This window comes from Erinaceus europaeus, chromosome 5 (assembly GCF_950295315.1).
Source record: "Erinaceus europaeus chromosome 5, mEriEur2.1, whole genome shotgun sequence".
NCBI lineage: Eukaryota > Metazoa > Chordata > Mammalia > Eulipotyphla > Erinaceidae > Erinaceus > Erinaceus europaeus.
Window position 1 is genome coordinate 1,509,131 of NC_080166.1, and position 13,987 is coordinate 1,523,117.

General features: G+C 52.8%; 1 protein-coding gene across 1 annotated transcript in view; it reads left to right on the forward strand.

Annotated features, from left to right (window-relative positions):
* EGFLAM (EGF like, fibronectin type III and laminin G domains) overlaps nucleotides 1-13,987 on the forward strand; it is an 81,134-nt gene that overhangs the window by 42,847 nt on the left and 24,300 nt on the right. Inside the window, exons 4-10 of the mRNA XM_060190967.1 lie at nucleotides 654-754; nucleotides 3,498-3,595; nucleotides 5,667-5,811; nucleotides 7,272-7,461; nucleotides 7,748-7,873; nucleotides 10,543-10,786; nucleotides 11,814-11,925. Of these exons, the coding sequence (XP_060046950.1) occupies nucleotides 654-754; nucleotides 3,498-3,595; nucleotides 5,667-5,811; nucleotides 7,272-7,461; nucleotides 7,748-7,873; nucleotides 10,543-10,786; nucleotides 11,814-11,925 (1,016 nt within the window). The remainder of the gene's footprint in view (nucleotides 1-653; nucleotides 755-3,497; nucleotides 3,596-5,666; nucleotides 5,812-7,271; nucleotides 7,462-7,747; nucleotides 7,874-10,542; nucleotides 10,787-11,813; nucleotides 11,926-13,987) is intronic.

Sequence of the window (13,987 nt, forward strand, 5' to 3'; positions counted from 1 at the left end):
TGCGCTTAACCCGCTGCGCTACCACCGACTCCCCTGATCCATGGGTTTTCCACCTCTTCGTGACTGAGCATTGTGTTTTCATTTTTACACGGAAGAAGTGAAGAAGGGGCCTCGGTGGTGGCACACGTGGTTGAGGCACATATTACAGTGCGCAAGGACCAGGGTTCAAGCCCACAGCCCCCACCTGCAGGGAGAAAGCTTCCCTGGGGAAGCAGGGCTGTGGGTGTCTCTCTGTCTCTCTCCTTCTCTGTCTCCCCCTTTCCTCTTGATTTCTGGCTGTCTGTATCCAATAAATAAAGAATAAAAAAAATAAGGGAGTTGAGCAGTAGCGCAGTGGGTTAAGTGCACATGGCGCAAAGCGCAAGGACCGGCATAAGGATCCCGGTTCGAGCCCCCGGCTCCCCACCTGCAGGGGAGTCGCTTCACAGGCGGTGAAGCAGGTCTGCAGGTGTCTGTCTTTCTCTCCCCCTCTCTGTCTTCCCCTCCTCTCTCCATTTCTCTCTGTCCTGTCCAACAACGATGACATCAATAACAGCAACAATAACTACAATAATAAAACAACAAGTGCAACAAAAGGAAGTAAATATAAAAAATATTAAATTTTTTTTTAAATGAAGAGACACTCTTTGACACTGTCCTTTTTCTCTTTCCAGAGATTGCTATACAGTATCCTCAATTCTCCGGACAGTCTTTTATGGCCTTTGAACATTTGAAGAACTCTTTCCAGACATTTGAGATCACTCTTGAATTTCGGGTAAGAGGCCTTGCTGTGTGATGAGTGTGTGAACCCCAGTGTGCTGAGTCCACAGGGGTGGGAGGGGTGGAGCAGGGAGGTCAGCCATCGGTGAGAAGGACCCTGTCTTTTCAGTTTTTATTTTCTTTATCATCTTTATTTATTTATTGGGTAGAGACACACAGTCAGAAATCCAGAGAGAAGAGGAAGTAGAGAGGGAGAGAGACAGAGAGACACCTGCAGCCCTGCTTCACCACTTGCAAAGCTTCCCCCTGCAGGTGGGGACCAGGGCTTGAACCCAGGTCCTTGTGCACTGTAATAAGTATGCTCAACCAGGTGCACCAACACCTGCCCCCCCCCCCGCCAAAATTATCAATAAGCATCTGTAAGTGTGGGGACTTATTTCTGGGCTTTCTGTGCTAGTCTGCTGGTCTGTATAACTGTTGTGGTTTCAGTAATAAGCAGTTTTGAATGGCATGGTCCTGTTATCTGTTTTGAGGTCAGAACGTGTGAGAGGTGCCTCCATGTTTGCTCTTTATTCTCAGGGTGTGGAAGTACAGATATATATATATGTTTTATTATTGGAGAGAGACGGCAATTGAGAAGGAGAGGGGAGATAGAAAGGGAGAGAGACCGAGAGACAACTGCAGCCCTGCTTCACCATTCACAAAGCTTTCCCCCTGCAGATGGGGACCGGGGTCTTGAACCTGGGTTCTTGCTCAGTGTAATGTGTGCGCTCAACCAAGTGCACCCCTGCCCAGCCCCCAGGACCTCGTCTTTAAATCAGTCCTCAGAGTTGCGGGAACAGTGGGTGTGATCACAGCTTGAGGCGTGAAAGCTGGGCAGGCAGTGTAGTCTGAGCACTGAAATGGCAGGGCTGAAGCTCCCCTGCGAGGATGTCAGGGTCCCAGTCACGTTCACCATCAGTCCAGGCCAGAATTTCAGAGGGCGCTGTGCATTCTCTGTCCTGAAGGTCCGGCCTGGTGTTTGTGATTTTCCTTCATGTGCAGTGCTGGGTGGGGACTGGGGCCTCAGTCACAAGGGTGGTCACTCTACTCCAACGAGCCATTTCTCCAGCAACCTCTAATCCCATTTTTTTTTAGTTTTGTTTGTTTATTTATTTATGTCATTGTACCGGAAGGTTAATGGCTTATAGTTCAGCCATTGATACCTGGCTAAAATCATCTCACTGTGATGGGTGTCTGCAAAACTCTCTCACCTCCAACGTAGGTCCTTCTCCCCCATCCTGAACCAAGACGCTAGCGCCCCACTCCCATGCCCTCCCCAGAGTCCTTGGCTTTGAGGCAATCCAGCAGCCAAGCCCCTTTTTAGAGGAGTCGCCTTGCTGTGCCTGCGGCTAGACAGCTGCACAGTCGTGACTGATGCAGCCACAGCACTGAGGAAGACCCAGCGGAGTCTCTCTAGCCTGAACCAAGTGCCGCTCAAAATTCAGCCAGTGATTTCAGCTTGAAAGGACTCTTCTGGCTACTTAAGGCGACTTGGAGATCTGGGGCTGGGTGGTGGCCCACCTGGTTGAGTGCGCACACATTACAGCGCACAACGACCTGGGTTCAAGCCCCCGGTCCCCACCTGCAGGGGGGAGGTTTCATGAGTGGTGAAGCAGGGCTGCAAGTGTGTGTCTCTGTCTCTCTTCCTGTCTATCTCCCCCACCCCTCTCAATGAATGTCTGTCTCTATCTATAAATAAATAGGGTGGTGGCACACCTGGTCCACTGCATGTGTTACAGGGCTCAAGGACCCGGGTTTGAGCCCCCGGTCCCCACCTGCAGGGGGAAAGCTTTGCAAGTGGTGAAGCAGGGCTGGAGGTGTCTCTCTGCCTCTCTCCCTCTCTACCTCCCCCACTTTCCTCTGGATTTCTGGCTGTCTCTTCAGTAAAAATAAAGACAATTAATTAGTTAAAAGAAAAAGAGAATTTGGTGATCAAGTCCCTTTTGAGGCCCTGGTCCCAGTGTTGAGTGTCTCAAAGATGATCTGTCTCATCCTAGCAAGTGCAGGGGGGCTGAAAACTGTGCGCAGCTGTTTGTCACTTTGTTATTTTGTTTGGAGGTACACGCACTGGCCTCTTCTCTGGATGGAAGGCAAGAAGCTAGTCCTCTGGAGTAGCACACTTCTCCTGATTGAGGGGAGGGGAAAAATAAGGGACTGGAGGGGAAGAGAGGACGGGACCTGGAAGAAACAGGGGCCAGTTGTGTGCAGATGCAGACAGAGAGTTGTGGAGGTGACAGTCAGCCCCTGTCTGCAGCCTTGGGAGAGCCGCGGGGTCTGCAGTGGAGGGCTGGGGATTCAGAGCTCTGGTGGGAACGGCGTGGGATTGTACCCCTGTTGATATGCAGTTTTATAAATCAACATTGAATCGCTAGTAAAACAAAAGAATAAATAAATAAAGGGGCAAAATGGAGTGTTCTTTGGTGAGAATAGAACCCGACACAGGTAAGAACAGCATCACTGTGGCTGTGACCCCTGTACCTGCCACTTCTGTGGGTTCAGGAAGCCACGCCAAGAGCAGTTCTGCTGTGGGGCCTCCCTGCCCCCGGCTGCCCTGCTCGAGGTGCCTGTCCCGCCTCTTGTGCCTTGAGAACGAGCTGGGCATGGGGTCTGGGAGTGAGTCCCGGTCCGTATGTCTGTCCCTTTGTAAAGGGACCGCAGACAGCAAAGCCCAAGTTGGTAGTGGAGCGGCTGCAGGCCGTGCTCCGTGGAGGACGGGGCGCTCAGGAGACGTGTGGCGTCTGTGTGTGTGATGACAGGCGGATGCTGACGGCTTGCTGCTCTTCTGTGGGGACAACGAGCACGGGAGAGGGGATTTCATGTCCCTGGCCATCATCCAGAGAGCACTCCAGTTCAGGTAACGTGCCCTGAGCCACGGCACTTCGCGTTCTATCTACAGATGTTCATCATACAGGTACCTGTAGCATAGTGTGTAACAAATGCAGCAATAAACACAATAAAAAAGAAAAAAAAGGGAGATCAGGAAACAAGTCCCTTTGGAGGCCCTGGACCTGGTCAGGGAACTCCTGCCCAGAGCCTGAGCATTTTCAAATTCTATTTCCCATGATATCTTCAAATGGATACATCATTTGACTGAATAGTGGTTTATAAGACTCCAGGCTAAGAGGAGGTAACACATTCCTGCCACCAAAGGTCGGTGTCCCTGCCCCCCGCCCCCAGAGTGAAGCTGAAAAGTCTGCCCTCATACTCTACCCAGAGATTTTTACTTTTGTGCAGCAGTCTAGACTTGGCCAGCATCTGCTTTGTTTTTCGTAGTATGTGTACTTCCAGTCACACTACAGACATGCACACACACACATGCACGCATGCACGTGCACATACATGCACACACGCGCGCACACACGCACACGTGCACACACACATGTGCGCGCACACATGCACACGCATGCACACACACACACACACACGCTCTCCTGTAACTGAGAGGACAGCAGACTGCAGGCTTCTCTCTGAAGCCTGAGCTGGCAGCCTGCAGCCCGTTAGTGTTCAGCACAGCTCTCGGCACACGCCCACACGCAGCAGGTGTTCGCCCTTGATCCTCAGAAGCCAGCTGTGAGCCAAGCCGGCCCGGTGCCTTCCATCCAGCAGCCCCCGTTGCCGCATGTGGTAGGGACAAGGCCGGAGCCGTCCTGCTCCTCCTGAGACATGGCTGAGGGCTCTGGGCGGCAGAGAGGTACCTACAGCCTCCTGAGGGTTCCCAGAGCCACCGCCTCCTTCCTCCTGCTCCCGTGAGGCGGGGGTGATCTGTCTGTCTGTGTCGTCTCTCTGCAGTCACATGTGGGGAGCCATTTCTAGCTGGTGCGTGACTTTCTGCGGGGGGCTGGGCTTGGTGGCAGTGGGTCTGGTGCACCACCCTTGTGAGGGTGTTCACTGGACATGCCAGAGGGTGAACAGCAGGAATTAACTGCTCTTCTCCAAACTGCGCTGGTTCAGATCCTTGTGTCTGGCCCTCAGAAATGACTCGGCTGGCCTTAGGTTATCTTTCCTCCAGGGGCTCTTGGGATTCTCTGAGTTAATGCAGGAAGTGCTGAGAGCCCTGTCTGACCCACAGCAAGCACTCAGTAGGCACCCCCGTTTGTCTTACATTAATATTAGTGATTTAATATTGATTTCCAAAATTATAACGGGTACAGTCCCACACCATTCCTACCACCAGAGTTCCGTGTCCCCATTCCCTCCACTGGATACTGCAGTGCTTCTCCCGAGGCTACAGACTTGGGCCGACTATTTTTTTTTAATTGGCAGATAAAACTATTTGTATTAATGTCAAGATAACAGAAGATTATTTCTTGTTGTTTTTCCTCTTCTCTCTCTGGGTCCTGATGGAGTTGGAGTTCAGAGCCCTCTGGTCATCTCCCCCTCTGGGAGCAGGGACCCAAATTCTTTATGGGCAGCAGAAGGTGGGAGTTCTGGCTTCTGTCATTGCTTCTCTGCTGGACATGGGTGTTGACAGGTGGATCCACACCCCCAGCCTGTGTCTGTCTGTCCCTAGTGGGGCAGGGCTCTGGGGAGGGGAGGCTCTGGGAGACACTGGGCTGGTCCTTTCTTTTTGAAAATTATTGAAAGTCCCGATGGGGATTTCAGGAGGTAGAGTGCACCTTGAATCCATTTTGAGCACATGCTTATCTCTGAAAACCCAAGGGAGGACCTTAACTGTCCATCTTTTTCTCAGATGCTTAGAAACCATATTCAAGAAGGTCTAGTATTCCAGTGAAATTAAAGACAGCTGGACTCATTCCTCCCCGCGAGGAAGCACCTAGTTCTTCTGTGTATAGACGTAAATAGCTTCCATTGAAGCTCTCAGCAGCCTGGCTCTGAGAGCAGCCGCTGTTCCAGAAGCAATGCCCACCACACCCTCCCAGGAGATGGGCCCCTGAGACTCCTGTCCTCATCTCCTCCCCCTGCAGGTTCAACTGTGGCAGTGGGGTCGCGGTCATCACGAGTGAGTCCAGAATCAAGCTGGGGACCTGGAACACGGTGAAACTCTACAGAGACGGGGTCCAAGGGCTGCTGCAGGTCAACAACGGCACCGCAGTGGCCGGCCGGTCCCCGGTGAGTGAGGCTTTCTGCAATGTCTTCCACCCAAAGCTTCCCCAACAGGCTTCACTGGAAAAGGCAGAGTCAGACGTGGAGGGGTTCAGACCGGTCATTCTGTCCGCCACGGGACTCAGGGTGTTGGGATGAGTGCCTATCCCACCGTGCCCTGGGAGAAGGAGCTAGCACGGCACTGTGGACGCAAACACAAACACAGGTCCTCTTTCCACAAGGACAACAAAAACAAAGCCGGGGGGGGGGGAGAGGAGGACACAGGTTGGAGGACTGGGAGCCACTATGGGTACCAAACTCAAAGCTCGCCTTTAAGGTCAGGGTGGCACAAACCTATGGATTCAGAAACTAGTTCCAGAGGGAGTCAGGAGGTAGCGCAGCGGGTTAAGTGCACTTGGTGCAAAGCGCAAGGACCGGCGTAAGGATTCTGGTTCAAACCCCCGGCTCCCCACCTGCAGGGCAGTCGCTTCACAGGTGGCCAAGGCCATTACCATAGTCAGGCAGCCTTGTGCTCCCTGAGGGGAACTGTAGCTCGGAGTCTCTCTGCCCGTGCGCTCACGCTGCTCTTCTCCTGGGCTCCCGGAGCCAAGTCTGTCTGCTGGCGTGCCATGCTCTATAAAGGCCTGGGCTCTTGGATCACTCCTCACCCCCAGAAATTACTCATCCATTTGGAACTCAGACATTGCAAAGAACAAGGACTAAAGTGCATTGCCTAGGAATGCAGGGGGTAATGGGTGCATGCATGTCCAAGGAAGGAGCAGCCAGGATAAAGGAAACACAGACTCACCCAGATGCCAGGAAAATACGTTGGAGTTCATAGGAACCAAGAAACTTTGGACTTGGGTTCAAAACATTAGCATAAGGATGGGATGGAAAACGGTATTGGAAGCAACACATAGGAGAATGTCTCACAGTTTCAAACCAGGAAGCTCAATAACAATCAGCTCACAGGCCCCTATAGTGACTCTCTCGGAAGCTGTGTGAAGGGCCGGGTGGTGACGCGCCTGGCTGAGTGCACAGGTCACAGTGCCCTAGGACTTGGGTTCGACCCGGTCCCCTCCTGCAGGGAGAAAGCGTTGCGAGTGGTGAAGCAGGCCTGCAGGTGTCTCTCTGTCTCTCTCCTTCTCTACCTCCCCCTTCCTCTTGATTTCTGGCTGTCTATCAGATAAACAAAGATAATAAAATAAAAGCAAGTTGTATGACATGGGAAACAGGGAGGCTAGGAACGACTCTCACAGTGTTCTTCACTCAGCCACGCACAGAGCATCCCTGTGCTCTGCCGCCAGCCCTCTAAGAGTTGCCGCAGGCTGGTGGGCTGTGTTACAAGGATGACCACCGGAAAGGAGTCGGCCGTGGGCTGAGGACACACAGCTTAGCCAGTGAGGCGGCCGGACGGCGGCTGTGATCAGAGTCCAGCTGGGCGGGGGACAGCACAATGGTCAGTGACCACGTCCATCTTTCCTAAGGGCGAGTACAGCAAGATCACCTTCCGGACACCCCTCTATCTCGGTGGGGCCCCCAGTGCTCACCTGCTGGCCAGAGCGACAGGGACCTGCCGAGGCTTCCACGGCTGCGTGCAGCTGCTCACCGTCAATGGAAAGACCTTGGACATGAGGCCCTGGCCGCTGGGGGTAGCTCTGCGTGGCGCCGAAGTGGGTAGGTGGCTGCCCGGCGGGCTGGGGTCTCCCAGACGGGCTGCCTGTCTCCCTGCCTGTGAAGCTTCGCTCCTGTGGGCGGTGAGAGGGCAGGGGCTTGAACCCTGGTTTGTGTGTGTGTCCTTGTGCTTTGCGCTGCGTGCACTTCACTGGGTACGCCATCACAGACTCCCCGCGCGGCATTTCTTCGGGACCCTGGGCTGTGGCCTGCTCAGCCCCATCACCCTGGCTGGGCGGCAGGACGGACGGATGGACGGATGGCTGACTCTGGCCCCTTGTTCCTTTAGGGGAGTGCAGCAGTGGCGTCTGTGACGAAGCCTCCTGTGTCAATGGCGGCAGCTGCACGGCATCCTCGGCCGACTCCTACATCTGCCTGTGTCCCCTGGGCTTCAAGGGTCGACACTGTGAACAGGGTGAGAAGGAGAGCGGTGGATGGAGAGTGCTGACTGCAAGTGACTCGCTCCCATCACTCAGCGCAAGCACTCTGCAGACAGTCTCCCAGGGCCGGGTCCGACAGATAAGTTCACTCTACCAGCCAGGAGGTGCCCAGCAAGGCCCAGCGGGCTCCTCTTGGCCAGTCACTAATGCTGACAGCCCGTGTCGGCAAGGTCTACACCCAAAGTGACTGAGGGTCTTTATGGCCGCACTCCTCAGATGTCTGGCAGTGGCAGAGAGAAGTCCAGGAATGGAGACACGGTCAAGGCCAGGGTGGCAGTGGTGTGTGAATGTCTCTTTTCCACAGCCAGCAATATGAGTGTGCCTTGGTGGGGTTTAAAGCTGTGCTAACTGTATTCACCATCTAACCTTCAGTCACTGTTCATTCATCCATACTCCTGGTATTTCTACACAAACTTCAGATTGTTTCGACTTTTTTTCAAATCGATTGTAAAAATTAAGATGTGAGTTTGAGAGTTACTGAAATTCCCCACTAAAGACGCTCCGCACACTGAGTCACATAGATGCGAAGGGTCCTTGAATAGCAATGGCTTCAATCTCAAAAAAAAAAAAAAAAAAAAGACCAGGGTGGGACAAAAGTGACCTTGTTTATTCTTCTGGGACTGTGCTGAACTGGCTCAACTCTCAACACTACACAAGTAGATACCGGCAGAGAGCATATAAAAGGGACCAAGCAGTGGCACACCTGGTTGAAGGCACACATGACAGAGCTCAAGGACCCGGTTCAAGCCCCTGGTCCCCACCTGCAGGGAGAAAGCTTCACGAGTGGTGTCTCTCTGTCTCTCTCCAACAATAAGCAAGTGAGTAAATAAATAGAAAAATAGCACAAAAGAGATTCTATAAATATACACACAGTCATGCATATATAAATACAAAAAAGCTGTCTAGGCTGAATAGTCTGTATGTAGATGCAAGTATGCATCATATTGCATCACACTACACTACACTGTATGTTATGTTATGTTATGTTATGTTATGTTATGTTATGTTATGTTATGTTAATATCAAAAGCTTTCTACCTACCAGTGAGTCAGATTTGGAGCTAGACACCACACTAGGGAAGTTTTTCTCTTTTTTCATCCTCTATAATCTCAGCTCTGGTGTCATAGAGAAGAAAGGCCTCTCTACCACCTCAGGCTTCCCTAGCCTTAGAAATAGAGGTTAGTAGGGGCCGGGTGGTGCCACACCTGGTTGAGTGCACACATCACAGTGCACAAGGACCCAGGTTCGAGCCCCCCGGTTCCCACATGCAGGGGGAAAGCTTCACGAGTGGTGGAGCAGGGCTGCAGGTGTCTCTCTGCCTCTCTCCCTCTCTATCTCCTCGTTCCCTCTCAGTTTCTGGCTGCCTTTATCCAATAAATAAATAAAGATAGTACAAACAAAACCTTTAAAACAAACAACAAAGGGAATAGAGGTTAATCCGTGCTCAGGTCACTGTCAGCCTCTGTGAGTGTGTGTGTGCTGGGGTGATCTCTGCCAGACACAGGCACTCAGAGACACAGGCACTCAGAGACACAGACACTCAGAGACACAGGCACTCAGAGACACAGACACTCAGAGACACAGGCACTCAGAGACACAAACACTCAGAGACACAGGCACTCAGAGACACAAACACTCAGAGACACAGGCACTCAGAGACACAGACACTCAGAGACACAGGCACTCAGAGACACAGACACTCAGAGACACAGGCACTCAGAGACACAGACACTCAGAGACACAGGCACTCAGAGACACAGGCACTCAGAGACACAGACACTCAGAGACACAGGCACTCAGAGACACAGACACTCAGAGACACAGACACTCAGAGACACAGGCACTCAGAGACACAGACACTCAGAGACACAGGCACTCAGAGACACAGACACTCAGAGACACAGGCACTCAGAGACACAGGCACTCAGAGACACAGGCACGCAGAGACACAGGCACTCAGAGACACAGACACTCAGAGACACAGGCACTCAGAGACACAGGCACGCAGAGACACAGACACTCAGAGACACAGGCACTCAGAGACACAGGCACTCAGAGACACAGACACTCAGAGACACAGACACTCAGAGACACAGGCACTCAGAGACACAGGCACTCAGAGACACAGGCTCTCAGAGACTCAGACACTCAGAGACACAGACACTCAGAGACACAGACACTCAGAGACACAGACACTCAGAGACTCAGACACTCAGAGACACAGACACTCAGAGACACAGGTACGCAGAGACACAGGCACTCAGAGACACAGGCACTCAGATACAAAGGCACTCAGAGACACAGGGTGATCTCTGACACCCCAGACACTCAGAGACACAGGAGGCCCTTCCTGGCGGCTGCACGGGCAGATCCTTGGGGCATCACTGACTGCTTCATTCAGGCAGTGGGTCTGCAGAGAGAGGACGCATGCAGGATGGAGGGGACTTATAGAGGCCCGGACCTGGGGTACTGGATACTAAGTCCCCCACGTCCATACATCTCACTGGCTCTGCAGAACCCCACCACAACTCTCCCCAGCTGCGAGTCACAGGGCAGCTAGGGCTGGCGGCTTAGCTCTGTGCCCCAGGGGGAAAGGAGATGGCAGACTGCCACGGGGGCCTCTGACGCCGCCTCTGCCCCTCAGGTTTCACCGTGGTCATCCCGCAGTTCAGAGAGTCTCTAAAGTCCTACGCGGTGGTCAGCTGGCCACTGGGGCCCGACCACTACCTGTCCTTCATGGAGTTTGAGCTCACCTTCCGGCCCGACTCTGGCGATGGAGTTCTCCTTTACAGCTACGACCTGGGCAGCAAAGACTTCGTGTCCGTCAACATGGTCGAGGGGCATGTGGAGTTCCGCTTTGACTGCGGCTCGGGCACCGGCACTCTCAGGTAACGGCCGGGACCTGCGGGGCCATCCCTCCCCTAGCCCCGAAAGGAACAACAACCACCGTGGAGACGGACCACTTGCCGTGTCCTCTCTTGCACCTCCTCCCCTTCCCTTCACTGTCTGAGTCAGGGCAGGCTTTAGGAGAGAGAAAGAACTTGGACTCCGGTAAGTGATCTTTTAAAAAATATTTTTTTATTAGTGATGTAATAATGATTAACAAGATTATAGCTAACAGGAGGACAGTTCCACATGGTTCCCACCACCAGGGTTCCCTGTCCTATCCCCTCCATTGGAAGCTTCCCCATTTGTTATCCCTCTGGGAGCATGGACCAACAATTTTTAAAAATTTTTAAAAATATTTATTTATTTATTTCCCTTGTTATTTTTATTGTTGCAGTTATTATTGTTGTTATTGTTGTCGTTGTTGGATAAGACAGAGAGAAATGGAGAGAGGATGAGAAGACAGAGAGGGGGAGAGAAAGACAGACACCTGCAGACCTGCTTCACAGCCTATGAAGCGACTCCCCTGCAGGTGGGGAGCTGGGGGCTCGAACCAGGATCCTTATGCCGGTCCTTGTGCTTTGCGCCACCTGCACTTAACTCGGGACCAGTATTTTTTTTTTCAGCTCTGGCTCATGGTGGTGCAGGGGATTGAACCTGGGACTTTGAAGCCTCAGGCTTGAGAGTCTCTTTGCATACCCATTATGCTATCTACCCCTGCACGGGACCAGAATTCTTTAAGGGGAGCAGAAGGTGGGAGTTCTGGCTTCTGTCATTGCTTCTCCGCTGGACATGGGTGTTGGCAGGTGGACCCACACCCCCAGCCTGTGTCTGTCTGTCCCTAGTGGGGCAGGGCTCTGGGGAGGGGAGGCTCCAGGACACACAGGTGAGGGCGTCTGCCCAGGGCATCAGCAGGCGGCTCCATCCCCCAGCCTGTCCCTGCCTGTTCCTAGTGTCTGGGGCTCTGGCTCTTGAGTGAGTGGTGATCGCGGCTGAAGGTTGCTCAGCCTGGTCTGCTTTGCTCCACAGGAGTCCAGAACCACTCACGCTGGGCCAGTGGCACGAGCTGCGTGTGTCCCGCACAGGAAAGAACGGCATCCTGCAGGTGGACACGCAGAAGGTGGTGGAGGGCATGGCGGAGGTGAGAGGGGCCCCCGGGGTTGCTCTGGTGGCTGGTGTGAACCGGGTTGCTGTTCTCCGGGTCTGGAGGGAGCAGCCTGGTGCAGTGACTGAGCCCAGGAACTGCACTGTTCGACTTTCTGGATTCAGACCCTAGCTTCTCACCCCGTAAGCTACTCCACATCTCCGCCCCTCAGCGGCTGTGGGGATGACAGCAGCTGCCTCAGAGGCTTGTAGAAAAGAAGGGAGCAGGTGCCAGGGCGTGGCGCACATGTCTGAGTGCACGTGTTACAGTGTGCAAGGACCTGGGTTCAAGGGCCCTGGTCCCAGCCTGCAGGGGGAAAGCTTCAGGAGTGCTCAAGTAGGGGATGCGCATGTCTCTCTTTCCCTCTCTGTTTATTATTGTTACTGTTATTATTATTATTAATTATTTGACAAGACTGAGAGGAGAAGAGAGACCTACAGACCTGCTTCACCATTCAGGAAACTTCCTTCCTGCAGGTGGGGAGCAGGGGTTCAAATCCGAGTCCTGGCACGTAGTGACATGTGAGCGTTATTAACTGGGCGCACCACCTCCCTGCTCTCCTCTCACTTCCTCTCTATCCCCCTTCCCTTCTGTTTCTCTCTGTCCAATAGTGAATAAATACATAATTTTATTAAAAGTAAAGTATTCCTGCCCCACCAGGGACAGACAGACACAGGCTGGGGGGGATGGATCCACCTGCCAACACCCATGTCCAGCGGAGAAGCAATGACAGAAGCCAGAACTCCCCCCTTCTGCTCCCCATAAAGAATTTGGGTCCCTGCTCCCAGAGGGATAAAGACCAGGGAAGCTTCCAATGGAGGGGAGGGGACAGGGAACTCTGGTGGTGGGGGCTGCGTGGAATTGTGCCCTTGTTATCTTACAAATTTGTCAATTATTTCTAAATCAGCAAAAAAAGATGACAGATTTTTAGAAAGTAAAGCATTATAAAGTAAAGTGAGCTAATTCAAAACTAGCCCTTTTCTACCCTATAAAGGTCACACGTCGCCATGCTCAGGGGCCTGGTTTGGGAGATGCACCATAATTACGCAAGAAAGGCTTCTCTGCACCACCCACCACAAGCCTGAGAGAGCAGGGCTCTGGTTCTTAACAAGCAAACACATTCTCACTCTTGTTGCCACCCGCGGTCAGACCGGTAAGCCTGAGTCCGACAGGCTGGTGACCGTCTGTCTGAGTGGCGGAGTAACAGAGGCGACTCCGAGAGGCCCGGGAACCAGTTAGGTAAAAGCCAGTCACGCCAGGCCGTCTCACCTTGTATTATCAGCTGGTGGTGCGCCATCTTGGTCGGGGGTACAGTTTTACTCATGTTCGTGACTTCCATCTGTGATTTAATTTCTAAAATCATATCCAAAAGAAAAGCAAAGCTTTCCCTCCTGCAGATTGGGATGGGGGGGAGGGGGTTGAACCTTGGTCCCTGTGTGTTGTGACATGTGCACTCAACCACCACCGACACCCCCCCCCAATTGTGTTCATTTGGCATGTCCCAAGACGTAAAGGGTGCATTTAAAAATCTGGGTGTTCTCGTGAGCAAATGGGTTGGTAGGAAAAAAGGTAAAAAAAAAAAAAAGTGTGGGAAACCTGTGGTGAGGAGGGAGAAGAGGTGATCAGCTGAGGATAAGAGAAGAAAGGCACAGGTGTCCTCGGAGGTCACGCTCAGGTGCGGCGGCGGCAGCAGCGGGGGCCAGGGAGCTCGGGGGCTGCAAGGATCCAGACGGGGCTGGTTTCCATTCACAGCCGGGACACGGCGCCTCTGTGTTTGTGTGCAGAGAGGATGAGGGGGGCTCCTGGGGACCCAGCCAGGGCAGAGTGTTCCATGAGGTTTCACTTAAGCCTCTGAGCAAAACTGAAGCGCAGAAAGGAGTCACGGAGAAAGAAAGATGGAAGAAAGGGGTTAACCCCTTAATTCATGTCTTATTGTTTTTGCCACCAGACTTGTCTCTGGGGCTCGGCACCTACACAAGTGTCCCACCGTGTCCTGTGGCCATTTTTTTTTCTCTTTTTATTATTTTTTTTTCTAATTTTTTGATAGAAGTGAAATTTT